Here is a 20,680-nt window from a genome sequence, read left to right on the forward strand (position 1 = left end):
AAAACTTTTTTGGACATTTTGTCTGTCTTCTGGAAAGTGAGTGAGTAAGCTCCTTCAAGAAAAATTTCTTTCAATGGATGCCTTGTTAGATAGCGGATACCTCAGTGTCGGTAGTGAGCTTCTATTCTTTCATTTCCCAGAGAGAGGGGTCAGGTAACAGGAGATAAGAGTGAATCCTCCAGGAAACTGGCCACTTGCCAGCTGGCGAGCAGCCGCCTCATTCCCAACCACTAGCTTTGTCAGGGCAGGTCTTTGAAAGGGGTCTGCATCCCAGCTCATCCTTCTACTTACGCTGTTTGCTTACATTCCTTCCCTCTGTGCATGAGGAGCAGGAGCCAGGAGCCTTCTCAAAGGAGAGCAGATCCCTGCAAACAGAGTGTGAGACTTGACAAGAAACAGGCATTAGACACGTTCAGACCTCAAGTTTAGAGAGAAAAATGACTGCAGAAAAAAAACAATGGCAGCAAGATGGTGATGGCTGTAGGTCCTATGGCTTATAACATGTACGCACTTAATTTATAATTAATTCAGGTTTATTTCCCTTAAATTGCTGGTTTGCATCAGTGTAGTCAAACAGATTTTACCACGGAAAAGTAAATTACACTGGTGCTTCTTACAAATAACCATATTTTTTTTCTGAATTAAGTCTCCTCTGTTCACTGTCATGGATAACATATTTGGGTAATCAAGTAAAAGACATGGTTGGGATAGAAATACTTTATTTTATCTCGAAAGAGGAGTAAGTTTATACAATGCTAAGATATCTGCTCCACGAGGAGTTAACATTTCAGTATGCATCTCTCCTCCTTTTCAGTTTTTTTTTTTTTCCTTAACACCTACGATAACTAAGTTGGTCCTGAATAAGAAGTGTGAGAGAGAAGACACTGCTGCGTTAGTAGACAAAGGCAGTAGGCAGACAGTAGGTAGTAAAGAGTAGAAAATAACTTTGCATTTTGGTTTGGATCCTAAATCTTCAGTTGCAGCAGCTGAAAACATGCAAGGAACAATTTGGGTTCGGCATTACACATCAAGTCTAAGTATTTCCAATCAATCAGCCATTTAAAGGTTAGTGGTCAAGGTAACTTGTATCTTTCCCCTTAATTCTCTTATACATAGTATATACAACAGTTTTACTGCTCCCCTGAGCCCCAAGACTACTGTTAAAGTGTGTGTGCTTTAGGCAATTATTTTTTTTTTAAAAACCAACCTCCACATGACTGGCAATTTTGTAAAAAGGCAGTATTACTAAGTAAAAAGATCTGGCTGTTACGCTTGGTTAGCAAATCGTTACACAGGCAAGCTCTTCATTCACTTGTTCATTCATTCAGAAGTCATTCTTAAAGGATATGGTTTTAAGATTCAAATAGTTTGAGAGTCACTTTCATCACTAACATCTGAAGCACCCTTTCTTTCAGTTACAGCAGCAAGAGCAGTGTCCACTTGAACCTCCTCTTCATCAGACTGAACAACTGGAGACTCTCCTTCACTTGCATCTTGGCTGGCAGAATCGGTACAGGTCGATGACAGCGAAGACAGTTTCTGTCGTAATTCAGACTGGCTGGGAACCTGAAGACTTATCTCATTCACATAGCTGTTGGAGTCCGGCCCTTGGAATTGGAAAAAGAACAAGAAAAATCAAGCTTTGGCTCAAGCAGGTGAATTGAGAAGTCAGTATATTAACTGAGCTCAGCGCTGGTTACTGAGCTGTATTCGTGTCGGTTTGCAGCTTTTTTGCAGAACATTAAAAAAACCCCTCCCCAAACACAAAGCTGCCTTTTGGCTTTTCTGAAGTTGACCTCAAATACAAGCCCCAGGCTGGTTTTAGTCTGTTTCTGGTGGTGTGTCTGTGTCTTGCTCAGTCTAGAATTGCTAACGCTCGAGATCAAGGTAAGACCGCAGGAGCGTCACGTCCTGACTGCTGCGAGACAGAGCTGTCATCCACTTTGCCTGTTAGCCAAGACCACTTAATCCTCCTAACTCTGACTTGATAAAGTCCATTCAGACTTCAGCGTGTGCCAAGAATCGTCACCAACAGGAAAATCCTCCAGCCAAACCCTGTCCAACAGAACACCACAAATAAACCTGGGTGAAATTAAAAATAGTAACAGCAGCTAGGAGACAGGCAATAACAGTAATCTCCATTTTTGACTAAAAATGAAGATGCAGAAGCAAAACAAATTATTGTCCACAGCGTAAAAACATTCCTCTGCTAAAGCTGTACCGTAGCTCAAGTGCACAGGAATGGGACTTTAAGACTATGCTTCCCCCACGTCCTGGGCAAAAAGATTTCTCAGCAGGTTCAGGGTAATGGTGTTTGCTTGCAGTTTCAGGGTTCAGATTTCAAAATTATCTCAGACCCTCTTCTCTGGACGCTTCCTGGCAGTAAATAAGAAGTTAAAATGGGGAAAAATCTAAACACTCTTCTTACGTGATTTGCCATATAAAGTCCTTTTTTCCTTTACTGTACCCAAGCGTTTCTCCACAGTCAGGGCGCCCAGCTTCAGCACTGAGTAACCTTAGTGAGAAAATACTCTTTAAATCCTTCGTGATTTTATTGAAAAAAAGTTTCAGGAGGGTTGGATGGAAATGAGCTGATCACCACACCTTACCTCTGCTGAGGCTGTTGGCAGAGCCCTTCACACTCCATTGCCCTGTGACTGGTCCCTATAGCCCTGCCAAATAGCCAAGTTACATTTTAACAAGAAAACAGTCATAACAGCATCCAGAGCCAGCAGAAGGCTGTTGCAGTGGACACTGTTGCTCAGGCAAGTTTCTTGCCCTAACTAGCTGCAATCTTAAATTCTGAACCTCAACACGAACAGCAAGTAGCCTTGTATGTGACATTGGTTTTGCTCCTCTGGGACCCAGGACCACCAGGGGGAAACCTGCTCTCAGCAGGTCTCTGGTTTAATCACAAGTTGATAAGTGACTGGTACAACATCCACAACTCTTTACAGCTGACCAAGCTGCCTGGACTGAAAACACCCCGCCACTGCAACCGGCTGGGTCAGTCTGGCATGACTAGCACGTCGAGAGTTGCTTCTTCAGGTAGTACATGAATTTACACTGAACACAAGTAATACTAGGATAATGTTTTAAAGGCATTTTGATGTTGTACCCAGCAGCACGTGTTACATTAATTTACACAATGCACACGGAGGAGGAGTTTTTTGGACTGACAGAGGCAAGTCAATTTTTCAGTATCATGAAATGTTGCAAAACTGATGCCCGTAAGCTGGCAACATTTATAGCAAGATGAATTTGAAAACATGTTGAAGTCTTGAGATAATTGTCATTTTTACCAGTTACTAAAATAACTTACCTGTGTTCTGTAGTATTCAGTAAAAACTGAAAAATAAATCTTGCCCTGACCAGTTCTCCACTGACACCCAAATGAAGAGTTACCTTTAAGCCACCTCATTTTTCTGAGAATGAAGACTATTGCATGTCTGGATTTACACTAGGGCACCAGGTCCTTACAGCAAGCACAAAAACCCTGTCTAATTCAGCGGGAAATGAATCACCCGGAACCACAACAGCAAGATTCCCAAGACTACTACACTCGAGCAGTAGTAACTGTAGAGGAGGAAATCTTGCTGCAGGATTTCCTCTGTGTTAAGGTTACAGTGCTAGCACATTGCAGCACTGGTACATTATATTACAGTGTATGTGCATATATAAAAGAAATATATATACACTATCTATACAGACACACTGTAATACATTAATGCACAACATATTTTTTTTTTCAAAGGCTAGTAAGTTTTACATCTGTTTAGGAAAAAACAACCACACCTAGTAGTTTCTACACTTCCTTAGATAACCCAGTTACACTGTTAAGCCACAAAGCTTCTCGGTCCAACATCTGCCAAAGACTCAGCAAGGGGGAAACAGCCCTAGATTCTGTAATTACTTGCATGCTCAAATGATGATCAACTTTAATAATGCATGGATTGGACGCCTATCCAAAACCAGCCATCTGACTCCCAGTTTTTGCAGTAAACCACAAAAAACCTTTAGTAGTCAAGTGTGCCTTGACTACTCACCATAAGCTTTTCGTGTTCATGGCTGGTAATAATCACGTCACACAGGGAGGAAGAAAATTACCCCAGGATATTATTAACAATTTTCTTTACATATCCCAAAATATAGGACAGGATTTAAAGTATACTGTTTCTTCACTCTAAGTACATTTATAAAAATATTTCAACCTGTATTTTCAAAAGAAATCAGAAACACATTAAAGGAGCTTCATCGTCTGCCCCAAGAAAACTCATTTTGGCTCTTTTAGGAAAAGGCATTTTAGTACTGAAGTTTTTAATTAAGAAAACACTCTTCCCTGGTGGATAAGGTAGCCAGTATTACTAATTCCCTGCTTTAAGTTGATCCCTCATCATGCTGCATCTTTGCAAAACGTAAATCTGGTTTTGTTCATCAGAACATGTAAACAAAATTTCGGATTAAGATTAATTTAATCCAATTTAACTAACATTACTAGCAGTAAGAAGGCTACATGAAAGAACTGCAGTATCAGAGTCACTATTCAGGAGCTTCCAGAACATTGCCATGTTTTAAATTTATGTATATATATATATACACACATATATGAACTGCTGGGTTAACTATTAATATCTCTCACTGAAGATCCTGCACTATACAACGGGTCTGAATTTACTTCAAAATGCCAAAATTCTGGACAAATTTTAAGAAAGCAGACTTAAAAATAAAAACCTAATTGCCACAAGTTTTCTGTTTATGTTTGTTAAAATGTCCTCTATTATCTTTATAATAAGAAAAAATGCGCCTTAAAAGCAGTATGTAACACATCACCTATTCGTACTGTGATAAATATAACATGCAACTTTAGTAACTTGATAAAAAAAAGACAGTCCAGAAACATCAAGTAGTTTTGCAGCAAGCTCTCTTATACTGCAACTAAGTGTTTTGAAAACCACTAATGAAAACTATTCCATCTACATGAAGTGTAATGTTTTATAAGATAACATCAGACATTACAAATTGGAGCAATTCTGGCAATTTATCGCTTTGTCTCTAAGCACGCTGTCATTACTAGTATCATACCCAGCATGGGAGAAAGCATATTATTGTCTTCGCCTCCTGAGTTTAAAAAGACATCAAGAGCTTCTTGGTCAGACATGTCCATTAGGTCCATCTGTTCCAGCATGTCCACGTTCACCTCCATGGAAGACATACTTCCGATCGGTTCTGCAGTAAAAACAGCGCAATGAGCAAACTGACAATCAGCTACACGAGTTATTACCTATAAAGGCTTCAGGAGCTGCTATAATAGTATGCATTACTAACAATTAAACTAGATATGGAAGGAGCACACCCACAGGAGCTGCTCAGCAGCAATCTCAACCCAAATCCAAGAGCACTCTGTGCAATCTTTGTGGTGAAACTGATGTCCATTACTGTTTTTGTAAAGCAAAACGTTTTTAGCAACAATATTTATAGCAGTAGTGTTATCAGAAATATGCTAGGATGGGGCTCAGGGGCAAAGATTGAAACTTTCCATTTTGCAACACTCCTTTCCAATTCCCTCAACTGAAAGTCTTTTTAGAGAAAAACAAACCCATTTAAGCACACAATCACGAAATGTCAATATACAAGGGACATGGAAATTCATAAATAAGGACTAATGTTCACAGAGAGCAGCCATTCTTCCTCTTTCAGTTAGTCTAATAAATGACAGCAGTATGTAAAACCTAGGCTGATGCCCAATATCTGCTCTCAGCACGGGAATTTCGTATTTATTACTCTGGCAAATTACTTATTATTGTCAATACAATACTGACAATTCACAAGGGGATTAAGTTCTTGGATGAGCATCTTCTTCCTTGAACAATAAAATATGCAAACACAAAACAAGTTCAGAGCTACACAGATTCAAGTCCAGTTGCTGCACATGTAACATCAAATATTACCGTGAACAGTTTAATGGTTCACCTCAATTTAAGAATTACACTATTGAAAGCCTTCATATGTGAACAGAGATGAAATCCCATCATTTGATTGTTTTTTTTTCTCAAATACACTACAGCCCTGTAGTTTTGCATGCACTGCAGGATCAAATCTTTCATTAACACAGTTTCTTTGATATACATGGGCTCTGCATTACACTGCCAAGCTGAGGTTCAGAAAATTAGGTACCCCAACCCTCTAACAGAGCTGTGTGTCCAGTACTAGCCACTGACAACGTCCACTTTTAGTCTAAGTGGACTATATATATACAGAGAGCAGGAGATCCAAACGCACTTACTTCCTAGACCGAAGGAATTTAGACTTACATATCCCACTTCTCAGAAGACTGTTCTAGCAATCAATCTAGAGCATCTTGCAGATGAGCGTTCATAGCACTCACGCAGAGAAATGAAAATCTTGGATGGTATTCTCTGCTCCGAGATCACAAATTGTAGCAGAACTGGTCATGGAGCGAGGACAGAATCTCTGCATTTTTTCCTGCCACATGAGTGACACCATCTCCCACTTGCTTTCTTTCTAGTCCTACAGTTCCTGCATTTTGGCCCAACATATGGATACTTCCCACGCAGAAGTGTCTGTACTCTATGGCATTCTTATGCTTACCGAGTCAGGAGGTGCCCTACCCGAGTCATCGCATAATGAGAGCACTTAACCTAATCTCCCATGTCCTAATCATATACTCTGTATGTTACGTAGACAATGGAAATAGCTACCACCTGAGAACTGTTTTGAAATGCAACACTGAGGTTTCCTCTGCACTTCTAAAATTTTTCAGGGGCACCTTCTGCCAGGCGACAATCCCAGGCTTTGGAACTCCAGTGGACAGAAGCGACCCCCTCCACCCATACCTTTAGTGATATGGGTGCACCCTGCAGCTGCAGAGAAAAGCGCTGTTGCAGATGTACTTCAGTGCTTTGCAGTTCCTCAGGCAACGAGCAGAGAGCCTCACTGATTTTCTACGGTATCTAGTTCCCCATGAACCCAAAGTTTGTTTAACAAGCTTCTCTGAAGTTTCAGTTCCACCGAGTTAGAATTTAAGACATGGCAAAGCTTCATCTATAAGCATTAAACCCACTGCTGACTGACCCCTTAGTGCTCTCCAAGCTGTGAGTTTGTGGATTACACAGAAGGTATTTTAAAACTTGCCTCGCCTCTCTGCTATCTGCAAGTATCCTGTAGAAAGGTATTGCTCCATGTCCTGTTGGAAGGCTTCTTCAAAGAACTTCTGACGCTCCTTTAGCTTCATCTGCTGCGTGTGCTCCATATCCAAAACCTTCTGTGCATGTTCAGCATCTAGCTCAGCTGAGTGTAAAACAAACAAACAAATAAAATGCTACATGTATGTCCCCCTGACTCTCAGCATTTAAAATCTACTGAACCAGTTCAATACTGACAGATTCTTACTACAGACTGTTAACACCAGCTGTTATAAAAGAAGGCTTCTGCGCTTTGCAACTATATTTTAAAACCGAAAGGACAAGAATACTATATTAGGCAGCATAACCTTCACATTAAAGTAATGTCATAACTATTCATCTTGAGGCAAGATGCAGATTTCCTGAACTGTACAAGTGCCAACATCTGAAAGATCTGTCCATTGACAATCAGGATTTCAGAATTCTGCCAAAAAAGCTATCAGATAATGACGCTCCTGCTTTCATATGTACCCCAGACACACAAAAGCAATATTTTTTATTTGAATGTTGCATTTCTACCCCACTTCCACCATCAAACAAGTGGAAAGATATATATGTATGTATGTTTATATGTACATACATATAAATACACATATATGTGTGGGACATTCTGGTTTTGTTAGCCTTCAGACAGACTAGAAAAATCCTTAGAAGACTATCCTGCCTGTAGCGCAGGTAGGAGTGCACAGAAGCTGTGAAGGCAGCCTGAGCCCACAGGAGGCAGGCAGACAGTACTGTTCCCTGTGACACCACCACACAGTCACTAACACCAATACAGAGGGTGTTCTCTGAATACAGCAGCAAAGAATGTGCCAGAAGACAGTGATGATACTGGCACCAAAAAAGCGGAGCCAACTGCCATAAATTACTAATAGGACGCCAAGCAGAAAGGGCCAGCTTGTATCGCTTGTACAGACGTACAGTGACAACCGGATTTGCTTGTATGTATCTGTGCTGGGTCTCTGGCAGCTCCTCTTCCCTCCTACAGTGAAAGAACTACCAGACCAAATACCATTAAAGAACTCTTTCCCTCCTGCTTTGCTCCACAGGAGTCACTGACTGGCCAGAAGATGTTGAAAGAAAATGATTGGGTTGTTTAGTAAAGAATAACATCTTCTAGAACAAAAAGACGTAGTAGTATTAACTCTAGCCAGACCACTATTAGAATATGCTTTAGGAAAAACCCTGCTTTTTAGGAGGAATATGTAAACTGGAGCCCTTCTTCTCAAAGTTCTCTGTTCATTTTTCTAAGCTGGTCTCATGAGCTCACCGTTTACAATAAAAAAAAAAAGAATTTGCTAGCTGAGCTGCTGATGGAAAGGATGGGGGTGGTGAGAAGAGCTGCTGGTCTGGTCTGTTCTACCCATTAGGGGAAGCTCCAACAAATACTGCTGGGTAAAAAATGTCCAAGCTTTCACACACCAGACAGACAGAGCTAGGCTATGGCACCCATACAGACAAATGCTGAAAGAACGTAAGGTTTTCTAGGACAAGCATAATGTCAGTCTTCCAGGGAAAATGTTATGTTCATGATATTTTACAATAAGGACATTGGACATTCATTAAAAGCATTTACCATTATGGAGATTATTATCCAAATGAAGAACATGTTTTATTAAGCCAGGCAAAAACATCAGACAGCAGCAATTCACTCTGTTGCCTGCATCAAGGTCACAGAGCAGATACAGAAGCAACTGAGCTGTGATAGCTGCCAAAAGGAGCCATAAAACTGGACTGACACACCAAATATCCATTAAAACATCAGTACATAAGAATAATTTTTTTCTTAAAGCAGATTTCATAAGTAAAACATCACTCTATAATAAGGAAAGCATTTTCCTTTAAGCCAACATGTCTTTATTATCAATTACACTGTGGTGTACAATAACTCAGTGCTCCCTGGAGCAACTCCTTTACTACAGTCCTGAACGATGAGCAATTATTAATAAAATAGTGTATGATGCAGAAATGCTATTCAATTATAATAATAAAAGCCAGGGGCTCTCACTGACAACAGAAATTTCCTGTCTTTCTCATAATATATTCTGACAGTTTTGCACTCTATAATGGTAGCCCAGGATATTTTTAACCCCAAAACACGGATAACATCTGAGACCGATAGAACTTCTTTCTTAACACTGCACTCTGATTCTTCCTTTTGCTACTTGGCAGTCCTGGGTTAATGGTTGTACTTGATGATCTCAAAAGTCTTTTCCAACCTAAATGATTCTATGATTCTATTGAAATTGTCACTGGCCAAAACTAAATGGTAATAGCTGCCTGCTGTGCTGACACATTCTGAAGAAACTCAAATACGCTAGCTGAAGAATTGTCATAGGCTTGCTCTCCAAAGTCAGTTATAGAGAATTAACATCAAGAGCCCTGCTGCATGATTTCATACTCTGCCAGGTATAATAAAAGTTGCTTGGCTAAGCAAAACCAAACTGCTACATTTCAGGTTTCTGTTTGTTGTCAGAAATGCTAAAGATGGCTAGATGAAGCTAACAGTCAAACATGAAACCACAGAAAATGGGTGTATTGTTTCTTTTACAAAGCTATTCAGAATTACATTTTCCACATCTCAAGTGCAGTTCTACATGTTTATAAAAGCCTGAATAGAACCAGCACCAAAGGACTTCTAAGACAGACAAAAGTATCATCCATATACTATCATACACTGTTCATGTCCATATATGAATACTTCCCAGGATGCAGACTGAGACCTGACACGCTTAAAATACTATCACATTTTCCCTTTCACTATAAAATTGTACCTTTGAATTAGTAACTGCACCTATTTCTCAACCACACTGCTGTGCGCAGGGACAAAAAAAGACAGACTACACAGAAAATGCTAATTCACAGTTCCATGCAGACTCACTGGAGTTGCCATGATAACCAAATAAAAGGCAACTTCCATTCTACACCAGCTATGAATTAAAAGAACAGAACTAAATGTAGGCAAAGTATTTCTTAAAAACTGGGAACTCGAGTGCTGACATACAGCCTTCTGCACCATCCCCGGGAAGAGCCCCATGGCTAACCCACAGCTCGCCTCCCTTGCAGTCACGGCACAACCTGCAGCCTGCCTCCTCCAAAGCCCAAGCGAAGGGGCAGCACTCATGCACAAAACCTCATTTTCTCCAACAGTGCTGAGCAACGCGCTCTCCCCAGCCCTGCACTCATCACGCAGGCACTGAAGCACAGCAGCCAATTCTACCCTGCGATCAGTCACCCCAGCCTGATGCAGCCTTTGGGGATGGGCACCCCTACTGAGATGCTACGCTGGCCTCGCCTCCTCTAGCCACATGAGTATGTTCAGGGGACAGCTCTACTTCTCCAGATACCTCAGCACGAGAATAAGCCATATAGTCATCATCTGTTTCTGCCCCTGTGGAGCCTGCCTACAGCAGCTAACAGGACCTGGAAAGATGTACCAGCTAATTCCAGCCATTAAAAGGACTGGCCTGTGCTCTTGAAGTTCAATGACAACAAAAAACAAAGACACACACACACAAAACTCAAACAACCAAAAAAACCCCACACCCCCAAAAATCAGTACCTTAAAGCACTGATTTTCCCTACAGACATTTCCACCCCCAGCCTTTTTTTTGTCTGGGGAAAAAAAAAACCAACCCACCACCACATAGCTGTACAGACAGGCCAAAGACTTAGAAATTTAAGACAAGACCAGGAGTATAATATTATTATTTGGTACAACATCCATGTTTGCACATCTCAATTTACATTTCTGATACCCTTCTGCAGCTAGAAGATGCGCTAACCACACACTGTATTCCTAATATGAGATTAAATTAATTAAAGCCAAGACCTCATGATAGATTTCTTAAAGTCTTTATAAAATATTTTTATTTACAAATTAACTCTATTTCTCAGAACCTCCCCCTTCTGTATCTTAAGTATATTTGAATTTGAACTTGCCAGTAGAAGAATCCAAACTCCAGAGGAATAAATTACAATAGCTTACAACCATATGCCTCAAGTGTAAAGGACACCATTTTCTGGTACCATTCATATGCCTGAGTGACACTTCCCACAAATGAAAATTTTTCCACAGTACCTAAAGTTTCTATCCAACCAACAAAATAAATGTCCATTTTATACTGTAATCTAAAATAATTTCCAGTTATGCACAACGAATCTCCTGAATGAATAACCCTACAAATAAAACAAATTAGAAGAACGACAAAAAAAAACCCCACAAACACAAACAAACAACAACAACAAAAAACTAACAGCAACTGAGAACACTGGTTATTTAGATTGCTAACACATCCCTTAGATGTAAAGTGAAAGTGAAAGGTGTCAAGTTGTCCAAATGGATGGCTTTTTGGTGTTTCATACTGTTACACAATCAGTATACTTTCCTTCAACTAATTCATTATGTTACCTTATAGTTCTTCATGTAAACTAGAATCCGTAAATGTATTTGCTGTAAAGAGGGAAAGATACCGAGTAACCCAAAACCTGAAGCTTAGATAAATGCTCCCTTTTTCCCCCCTTCTACAGTTCGTCTGGCTTTTTGTAGACTCATTCAACTGGACCACAAAATGTACGCAAGTATTCCTCTCAGGTTTTTTGCTTTCACTAAAGATATAAAAGTTTCAAGCAGTTTCAATATTTATGTAGCTGAATTATGATGTTCCTCCTGTACTGGGGGGCTCCAAACTGGCCCCAGCACGTAGACATGCTGAGCAGGCCAGGATAATCCTTTCCCTGGTTCTCCAGCCACGTCCCTGTTCACACAGGTGAGGATGCTGTGGCCTCCCCTGCTGCCAGGCAGCTGCTGGCTGGTACCCAGCTCGCTGCCCACCCACCACCCCAGGGCCATTCTGCAGAGCTGCTCCCCAGCTGCTCTTGCTGCAGGGGCTCTTCCTTGCCCAGTGCAGGGCTTTGCATTTGTACCTGTTGAACTTCTCCTGTTCTCTATCAGCCCGCTCCTCCAGCCTCTCTGGATCCCTCTGAATGGCAGCCCTGCTCTCACTGTATCGACTGACCCTCCCCATTTGCTGTCATCTGCAAACTCGGTGAGCGTGCCCTCCATCACTTCCTCCAGGGAAGACACTGTTGCTTGTTACCAGCCTCCAGGTCGAGTATGACCCATTAAATGCTACCATCTAAACCAACCAGTCATTTATCCATCTCGTTGCCCATCCATCCGGACTGTAACATCATAATTTGGCTACAAGAATATTGGGTGAGTCTGTCAAAACCTATTAGTAAGCTGGCTATTCAATAAAGAACCGAAAGCATTCACAAATCAGAACAATAAAACCATAAAAACAGAAAGCGGAAGATGTATTAGTAAGCTGGCTATTCACTAAATAACTGAAAGCCTTCAAAAATCAGAATAAGAACAGGCAAGGGAAGACCGACAGACAAGTAACATGAGTGCATTATAACTCAGCAACCTATACTTGCCACTGCCTCATTATAGACCCTTTCAAGTAAAAATATCAAAGCAAGACAAGATGCTGGGGAGTGCTTCAAAGGATGCAGTTTTTCCCAAAATATTTGAATTAAATGTTTGAATTATTCTTGACTGAATTTAGAATACATTTTGATAATAAGGGAGGAGGTTCAAGCACACTCCTGCATGACATTTTGCTGACAAGTGGGGAAAGACCATTGGCAAAACTTAAAAAAATTCTAAGGTATCTGAATTAGGTGCACAGTCTTTCTTCAAAATAGGAGTGAAAAGAAAACACGAGAAAATGTCAAGATATAATTGTTTTTAAACTCAGATTTAACAGCTTATTTCCTAAGTAAATTTTTTTAAACCAAAGTTATATTCAAATAATTACAGTCAAAAAAACTAAGCCCTGATTCACTGGAATGTGAAGGCAGGATTTCACTGGACTTCACTGATGGAAAGATCATCTCTAGTGGAAAAAATATACATCGTTCCAAATAAGTCTGACATCTCTCAAAAGCGTGCATTTTCATGAAGATATATTTTACTAAAATTACAATTATCAATGTTATTTTTATTAAAATGTTTCTTCATTTTAAAAAATCAGTCATTACACATGACTGTATGTATTCCTTGATAATTTCTAACTAGTGTTTTTATAGATTGCATCAGAATATGAAAACTCTAATTAACCCAGAAATAATCCAGTCAAGAGGAAGAGCAAAGGTTTTTACTAGTGCACAGAAATTATTTCTTAAGTTGCCCAATAAGCACTTTCAACAAGTTGGCTTACCTTGGAAATTCCCTCTAAAAAGCTCCTTACTTGAGATGCTTGAAAAATAGAGAATAAGCCTAAATAAACATCAGAATAAACCACTGAAAATAACCGCCTGTGTATGCCAAGATTCCAGGGACTAAAGCAGCACCTGGAGGAAGAAGCAGCTTCCGACCAGCGCGACAGGAAACAGCCTGGGTAAAGGTTTCCACGTAACTCCAAACTTCACATGGCTACCAGGAAATCATCCTAATTAACAGATACTAAAAATACGCTCCACCAAACAGCAAACGCATGAATCTGGTTCTAAAAATGTAAATACATCTAGGATTTTTTAAAAAATAATCACCCAAAGTTTATAGTCATATGCCTTACAGTGTGTGAAAAGCATATTTGGCCCTGGCAGAATTAGGATCTTTCAGGACAGCTGAACAAAAGGTTATTGCATTTATTTGACCTTCACAGTTCTCTTCAGCTCTCTCCTACATTTTAAAGCCTTGTAAAGTGCGACGAGACGTTTCTAAGGCAGAGCAGTGGCTTGCTACTGCAGAGGAGCACATGTCCCAGCTATGGACCAGTCTGGGTTTGTTTGAGTTTTTAAGCAGTTAATACAGCCCACGATAATTAACGTAGGGGTTCCAACAAGCTTAGAGCATCTGAAGTTTTGTATAAAAGCTTAAATCCTGCCCTGCCCAATTGTACCTTTTTTACAACAAAACAAACAGAACATCCTACACAGCAGCTACATGACACATATTCTTTAGATTGCTTTCACCTTTCTCTATTCTCTGCAAGCTTAAAAATACACCAGGCTGAGGACTCCTCTGCAAGGGGGTCCACAGCAGCAGAATGGACTCTCATTTTAGAACTACATCTACTGCGGTTCCGAAACAGTAAGAATGCTTTTGGCCATTTTATTTCTCTTAAAAAACATCCTGAACCCTGAGTGCATTTGCCTACTTCTGGATTTTTTTTTTTCAAATTAAGAGCAGACACATTTTCATGCCTGCAAATGTGGTAATCAGGAACAATTTTAGAATTGTTTTAATTGGTTTTAACTACAGTCAGACCCATCATAGATACACTGTTCTACAACATGTTAGGGTTTTTTTTTCCACACTTGCCTCAGTATTTTCCTACCTTCAGATGTGCAAATGCATGTCTTGCAGTGCATGGTAATGTTAGAGCAAAAGCTTTACCAGGGGAATTCTCTCCTCCAGGCCCATACTTAATGACTACTGCCTTAACAAATCTACAATTCACCATTTTCCAGTTTTCTGGTTCAATTTCATTTACGGTCCCAAGAATACTAAGCCATGATATCTGTCCTTCTAGAAGACAGGATTTAGTAAAGTGACTCCGGGTGGGGGGGTGGGGCAGGCACAGGGGGGTTAGTCTTCTAACTCCTCTGTTTCTCCTTTAGTCAGATTTCTGTCCAACTGAAAGAGAAGAAAAGGTGACAAGGGAAGGATAACATTAAGCAGAACCTCACTAGCACAGAAAGTAAGTTGAAATAACCAAAATGGCAAGTATCTGGGCTCACGTGCTTGTTTCCTGCCTCACTGTAAATCCACCACCCATGGTATTGTAAGAACAATAAATCTGTTAGTAAGCTGCAAAGTATTTATTTTCACTGTAAATAAACCTGACAATATCACATGTATCTTTAGTAGATATAGGTTTATTTATGAGGACAATCTGGCTTTAAAAATCTAGCCACACACTAGAAAAATCCCACTATTACAGAAATTGTACTTGAAAACAGTTTGAATGACTCATCACTGGTCTACTGTCATGACAAGTTGTATTTAATGCGTACACTCTCCAATTACTTTTATTTTTGTCTTACCTCAAAAATATTCATTTCCAAATGGAAAAACTAATCGGTAGCAAATCTAAAACCAGAGCACTTAAAATAGAAACCGCAGCATTGCAGTATTCTGTTCAGGTTTGCAGAAGTCCATGAAACTGTCCCCAACAAGATTAATAACATCCCATCAGCCAAGTACAAATCGATCTACTGAACAATTTAATTACTACTTTCCATTCCAAAAAGATAACCACTTTTGCTTTGGAACTGGAAGGCTCACAAAGCAGGCAAACGTCTTCTGCTACAAGAACAGTGCTAATCTGAACCTTTGCACAACTCAGATATTTTGCCTTCTAGATCAAATTATGTGCATGCATAGATCTATAAATAAATTATGAGATACTGTTTTGCTGTCACAACACATCGTGCACATGTTGAAAATATGGGTTCCACAACAAGGAAAATCAGTTGGCAGGTATCAGCTTCTACCTGTCCTTCAAGCGTCAAACTCTTGCTTTAGTGAAACTATTCTTCACCTAGACTATATCCATCTTTAGCTACACAGGCTAGCAGAACAATACCATTCAGTGCTTAAATAAATCTTGCCTCAAAAAACCCGAATGTGAACAAGTTGTAGTCTTACCTACTAACTAAAACAGAATGAGGGGTTTATTCTACATATTGTTTTCAGAATAATCAGTCTTCTGATCTGAACATGCAGTTTTATACCTCCTTCTCCAGAGGGAGAGGCAGAGCCTGCCAAAAAGTCCTACAGGCTTCAGAGCCAAAAGGAATGAGCTGCAGATTCATCGTTTCAGTATGGTTCAGTGTAATCTGACTTGCTTTACATTGACAGTGACATATTTTAGACTTTAAGTAGACTTTTTTTTTTTAGACATACTTTAACGCAACTCTTGGTTAATATAAGCAATGATTGCTCAAGCAGAAAGAGAAAAGAGAAAACGTACCTTTCAGGAAAAAAATCGTGCAACCAGTTGAAAGAGAATTTGATTTTTTTCACATCTCTTCCACGTGGTAAGGCATTCAGTATGCATTACGTAAACTACATTTGATAACAGATGTGCTTTACAAATGTGTCGCAACTAAAACTTTTATGTCCATCAGAAGTATTAAAACATTTTTACTCAATAGTGAAAGAGGACATTTTGCAAATTCAAGTTATATTTAAAGTATTTGATGCCAGACGCCATTCCGAATCATCAGTCCTCTCTCATCTGAATTCATTATCAAACTAAAGTTCTGAAAGCACAAAGCCTGTGAGTGTTATTGCAATCAAGAGCAAGAGCTCTTCCTTGGCTATCAGCAGTGGTTTTCTGATAGTATTAAGAACATTAAAGCCTGGTTAGTAAAACTTAAATCGGGCTTTTAACAGAGCCTAAATTTCACAATTTAAACAAGAAATAATCCCTTATTTCAACAAAACCAGATTCTGTGTCCAAAGATGCACATGAGGCATGTTACGCTAAAACATGTCTACCTGTTTGGAGCAGGCTCAAGCAACATAGAAGTACTAGAGATTAACTACAAAAGAAATAAAAAGAAAGCACTGGGTTGGTTTTGGGTTGGTTGTTTTTTTTTTTCCTCAATTTCTTTCTGTTTTATTTTAACAGGGGAAAAATTCTACAAATTAAACCTAAATTTTCAAGTAGTGAGAACTTCAGGACTGCCAGTGAAATCACTCTTTCCCTCATGTAGAAGCCTAGTTGGTTTACAATGTCAAAATTTCATATGCAGTAACCTTTTAAAAAGACCATAAGCCAATCATTAAATCAGTAGCACACACAGAATACTTAAAGTATTTATTGTTTCTTGATGATTTAGTCTATTTCCTCTTCCATTTCTGTCATTCATCTCCATACAAGCAAAAATCCCTGTTATTCGTTCATCCTATTACTGCTGGTTTTATTTCTTCACTCTCAGAAGTTAAGGAGAAAAAGAACCATTAGATTACAAATCCAGTCCAGTTCAACACTGTTCAGTTAAAGTCCCAAAACTACTCACACTACAGACTATCTTTAGAAATCTCAGTGGTGACTAAACACTTTTGTTTGATATGATTAGCAAAACAAGATCTGAAGAACCATTCATTCTAACAAATCAGCATCCAGGAGCATCCAAACAGTTTCTATAAAATAGCATGAGAGGGGTCTAATTTGCTAACAGACAGCTATTAAGGGACATGTTACCAGCTGAGGAATTTTAAAACACACACAGTCCTGCATATTCATTACACACAGAGTATCAGTTATTACAAACCAGCTTATTTTAAAAAATCCTATTTATTCTCACATGCAAAACAAAGATGCCATCATCCTTTTTAAAAGTTGAACACGTTAACAGTGCTAGTTACTAGTAAAGCTAAATTGCAGCATTAGCAATGGCCTGTGTTTTCCAGACTTTTTATAATACTGTAAGACAGATCTCTTCAAACTACATTATAATATTGTCTTACAATAGTGTTGTTCAATTAATGGGTTGCTTTTAAATTCAGTCAAATGGACAGTAACAACTATACAGGCACAATAAAAGAAAGACAACCAAAACAAGACTCATACTACATTTCAAACAGAACAATGTGGCAAACCATAAAGCAGTACTTTCAGAATATATGACTATTTTCACAATTGAAATACCTCATTTTCTGTCAGAGAATGGCATTATATAACAAGAAAGAGGGCATCTTGTGCTAAGTGCTGAAATATAAACGTGTGTTTTTTTCCACTCAGCATTTTTACAAATGATGTGAAACTTTGACTTACGTGAAAAAGAAAAACAGTTTGGTTAGGACATGGATTGTGATGCAGAGGTAAGGCAATTTTGAGTATGTCAGTTCTAAAGAAAGGATATTGATTTTTAGATTTTTAATTAAACTTCTTGAAAAATATTTAAGATAAATTTTTTGGAGGAAAAAAGAGAGCCCTGGAAGGTGATCTGCTCGCACTGACTTGCTGACTGACTTGTGTGCCATCTTCTAGCAGAATTGTTCCAAATTGTTCAAACTTGCAACTTTAAATATTGAAGGTGGAATAAAGGTTGTCTTTACATATAGTGTCAAAGCACTTCCATAAATTTACTGCTAATTCAGAACAAGATTTCTGCAACTTTGACATCTCTGTTTTATTTTTTAAAGCATTTAAAGACAAACCTTGAAGAGCAACCCGTATGACATAGGCAGATGGGAAGAAAACCAAAACCTTATCTTCCTTACAGTCTGTAAACTATGATAGAAGAGTGTGGCTGGGTTTACTTTTTTGTTTTGTTCAACCCTGTGGAATGTCTCATGCTTTAAATTACAGAATTTTGGTATTCCATATGGAAGCCATTATTTGCTGTTAATAGGAACAGAAGCTACCAGATCATAACATATCAGTAGTTTTCAAATTTTTACTCTGACATTCAAGTTTTTACCGTGCTTATTCTTTCAAGACAACCAGACTAAACTATTGAATCAGTGTTTGCAAAGTCAACGGACACCATCACTGCCCCAAACAATAAACCTGATTTTATGGTACTAGATCAAATTGGCACTGCCACACCAAGGAAACACTGGTGGCTGGATACAAAAATCACTCTTCCAGATGAAACAATTCTGAAGAAGAAAACCCTCTGGTGCTTTTTGTTTGTTTTAAAGAGGATCAGCATCATCTGTCCTCCTGCAGCTGGCATAGAGTTGACATCAGGTGTAAAACCAACAGGCACCATATCATCAGCGCCAGCTAAAGCCGTAATGACAACCATGTTCACTCAAACTATTTCTGCAGTTTAGCCATTAATTCATCAATGGCAACACCGGCATGAAGTAACAGTGTAGTTTTAACTGGTGCTTGTATTGGTTTAGCCTGCATTAACAGATAAATTGATTTTTCAAGTTTGCTATTCAAATCAAACTGATTTAAATGACTGCAACAATAATATTTCAAGTACTATATTAGGCTGGTTTAAAGATATTGTGCAAAAACTAGCAGGGCTTTTCTCATGTGTGCAAGATCTAAGATCTTAATGCCTTTAGATTAATAAATTATTTTAATTAATAGAGATTAATAGATTAATTTATTGGGATTAAATACAGCTAGAGAAGTTTTCACTGGATAACATAACGAACCGGGTCATCTGTATCTTCATAAAAAAGGCGCAATTAACAGCTAGGACTTTTTCCTTATTTGATGTCCACAGTTTTACACCCACTTCTTATGAGGAGAAATCATTATCACTAAAGCAGTATAAAACTTGGTAGGTCTATCAGCTGCTTCGCCCAACACCTCAACACATACATAACAAGAAGGCAGACAGCCACGCAGCAAAGCAGAGAGGATGGAGCAGATGTGTGATGTTACTAATGCATCAGCAGAGCGCTAAACGGGAGAGAAATATGGAAGGAAATGAAATAAGCAGTAAGAGAAGTGAAGATGGGCAGGGGTGGAGGAGAAGGGCAACTGACAACTCAGATTGCTGAACAGAGCTAATAAATAAGATACAACCCTTTATTCTGGATTCCTCACGTCCAGTCCAGATGAAACAAGTTGCGAGGAGAAAACCAATACCAACCGGGAGAAAGAAATTTAAAACAGGCACAGAAGGCTTTGCCATATTGAAACCAAACACCAAGAACAAAAAGCCACTGCAATAAAATCAGCCATTACCTAAGAAATACGCACTACTGAAGCTACTCTGCCAGACAAAAAAACACAAGAGACCATAGAAACGAGTGAGAAAGCACATACTGCGTGACCATCAGTGACTAAACCCTATGCCTACAGTAAAAATGAACTGACAGACGACACCTAGGATACAGTATCTTATTCAAGCAAACAAAGAAAACCCACCTAAAGGATGCACAGACATCAAAGTGACAGTGAGGAGCAAATAAAAAGCAGAAATTCAGGAAGCTGATAAAAGCACAAGGGGGAAGGGAACAAGGAAGGGGGCTGACTGAAGAGGGAAGTCCATGTAATTAGGACTGTGAAACCTGTAGAATATGCTTCCTATAAGATCATTCTGTTCAACATATGCAGCTATTCGAAACCTCTCTTTCACCCCCTTCCCCTGCCTTCTTTTATTCCAGTGCATGGATGCCAGACCAGTCTTCAACGTCTCCTGCCACATCTTGGGACAGCGAGTGCTTATTTGTGCCTGTGCTGCAACAGTACAAAATGAGGAATTAATTCCCGACACCTATATCAATCAACTTCTGCCATTTGTATGTAATATAAAAACATTCATCTTTAGGCCAACTAAAAGTACAAAATATTTAACTTATAATATTGTCCTTATTCCCTGAATATGTATAAGGCCCTAATTCCACTTTTAATTTTATTCTTTAGAATATTTTAGCAGTAATTAGTCACATGTACTTTAAACCTCACAAAATGCATGTGCATTTCCTGCTTACTGTAAACATGCAGCTGATTTCTGAAAGAGTTAGATTTCTTAACTTTTAC

General features: G+C 39.1%; 1 protein-coding gene across 2 annotated transcripts in view; it reads right to left on the reverse strand.

The window, feature by feature from the left end:
• Nucleotides 1-702: 702 nt before the first annotated feature.
• The window catches only part of DTNBP1 (dystrobrevin binding protein 1), a 72,531-nt gene continuing 52,553 nt past the window's right edge, over nt 703-20,680 (reverse strand). For both annotated transcript variants that reach the window (XM_040586641.1, XM_040586640.1), the window contains 3 exons: nt 7,153-7,308; nt 5,083-5,226; nt 703-1,607 (listed from right to left, as the gene is read on the reverse strand). In XM_040586641.1, coding sequence (XP_040442575.1) covers nt 1,360-1,607; nt 5,083-5,226; nt 7,153-7,308 — 548 coding nt within the window. In that variant the 3' untranslated portion in view covers nt 703-1,359. The remainder of the gene's footprint in view (nt 1,608-5,082; nt 5,227-7,152; nt 7,309-20,680) is intronic.

This window comes from Falco naumanni, chromosome 3, assembly GCF_017639655.2.
Source record: "Falco naumanni isolate bFalNau1 chromosome 3, bFalNau1.pat, whole genome shotgun sequence".
Taxonomy (NCBI): Eukaryota; Metazoa; Chordata; class Aves; order Falconiformes; family Falconidae; genus Falco; species Falco naumanni.